The sequence below is a fragment of the Dendrobium catenatum genome, unplaced genomic scaffold, assembly GCF_001605985.2.
Source record: "Dendrobium catenatum unplaced genomic scaffold, ASM160598v2 fragScaff_scaffold_1117, whole genome shotgun sequence".
In the NCBI taxonomy this organism is placed as follows: Eukaryota; Viridiplantae; Streptophyta; class Magnoliopsida; order Asparagales; family Orchidaceae; genus Dendrobium; species Dendrobium catenatum.
In genome coordinates this window covers 2299546-2300971 of record NW_021319579.1, presented here as the reverse complement: position 1 = coordinate 2300971, position 1426 = coordinate 2299546, and the positions used below count along the sequence as shown (strand labels likewise).

Here is a 1426-nt window from a genome sequence, read left to right as displayed (position 1 = left end):
AAGTAACTATCAATAGAATATCATGACTAGAAATTGCATTGCTAAAAGTAAAAGACAATTTTTTTTATGCTCATTAAATACTCACGAACAAAATTTTCTCCTAATATATGATTGCCACTTCTGTTATCCCACTCTAAATCTTACCCGTCCATTACATTAACTAATTTTAATTAAAAGCACTCTTTAATCTTTATTAAACCAATGCGCCAAACGGATAAATATTTTCTTATGCGGTGAGAAAAAGAGAGAATCTGCTGAGGTGGGGGGCTGGGGGCTTATATAAAGAACCCAAGATAGCCATCGTTTAAGCACAGCGCAAAAACTATTGCTCAATAGTTTTTTGATAGAGCTGAGGGCCCAAAGCTTTCCTTCCCTTCCTCTTCATCTTCTTCTTCTTCTTTCTCCAAGTCGCTCAGGAAGCCATGATTTCTGCAGAAACCATCAGAACTGTGGTGGGGATCATCGGTAAGCTAAGCCATGCTTTCTTTGTGCCTTCCTTCTTCTGTTTTTGGAGATTGCTTTCATTATAGCTAATGCTGTCTGTCTCTCTCACATGATCTCATTATTAAAGAATGTGTTGATCTCCATGAATTTCTTGAATTCTTTAGGGTTACACAAACTCCTTCAAGAAACTATTAATATTTCAATTTTTAAATTCAATTCGCATGAACTTTATGATTATTTGATTAATTAAAATGTTATAAAAATAAAATTATATGATATTTTTCTTATTTTGATAGTAAAAAATTGTGTTTGAATATTTAATATAAGTTATGTAAAATTGAATTGTAAATTTTTTCTAATATTAATTTCAAAATAAAATAATAATTTTCAAGTTAGTCCTTTTTTTTATATTCCATATATTTCCAAAATGTAACTCGAATATTTTTTTTATAATTCTTTAGCTAAAAATCTGATATCTTTCTTTTTCTGTGCCATAGATACACTTAAAAAAACATATATAATTACTGGAAAAAAATAGAGCAATATACAGTGCATTGAAATTTATTTACATATATTTTTATTTGTAATTTCGTTTAAATATATTTTTTATCTCTTATGTTAACTATTTTATTTTTTAAAATCCTTATATTATCTATCGATAAGATTTAAAAAAATAATAATAATTTTAATCATTTTGTGTCCTTCCAGCATCTTTGAGATCCAGACCCGTACCTGTTTTATATATCCTGCTTTTTACTTTTTCGCCCGTGATTACCTTTTATTTTGTTGTTTAATACTTTTGTAAGGGAGAATATATATGAAAAAATATTTAATATTCAATGGGACAAAATTAGACGAGGACAGACAAGATTTAGATATGTTTAAATTTATCTTCAGATAAGTATATATTAGTTTGAGATTAGTGCAATAATTAATCAAAAATAAATTTAATGATTTTCAAATATGTCATAAGATATTTTGA

General features: G+C 27.3%; 1 protein-coding gene across 1 annotated transcript in view; it reads left to right on the top strand.

Moving 5' to 3' along the window:
• The first annotated feature begins 263 nt into the window (after positions 1-263).
• Positions 264-1426, top strand: part of LOC110103260 (bidirectional sugar transporter SWEET4) — a 4120-nt gene continuing 2957 nt past the window's right edge. The window contains exon 1 of the mRNA XM_020831893.2: positions 264-465. Coding sequence (XP_020687552.1) covers positions 423-465 — 43 coding nt within the window. The 5' untranslated portion in view covers positions 264-422. The remainder of the gene's footprint in view (positions 466-1426) is intronic.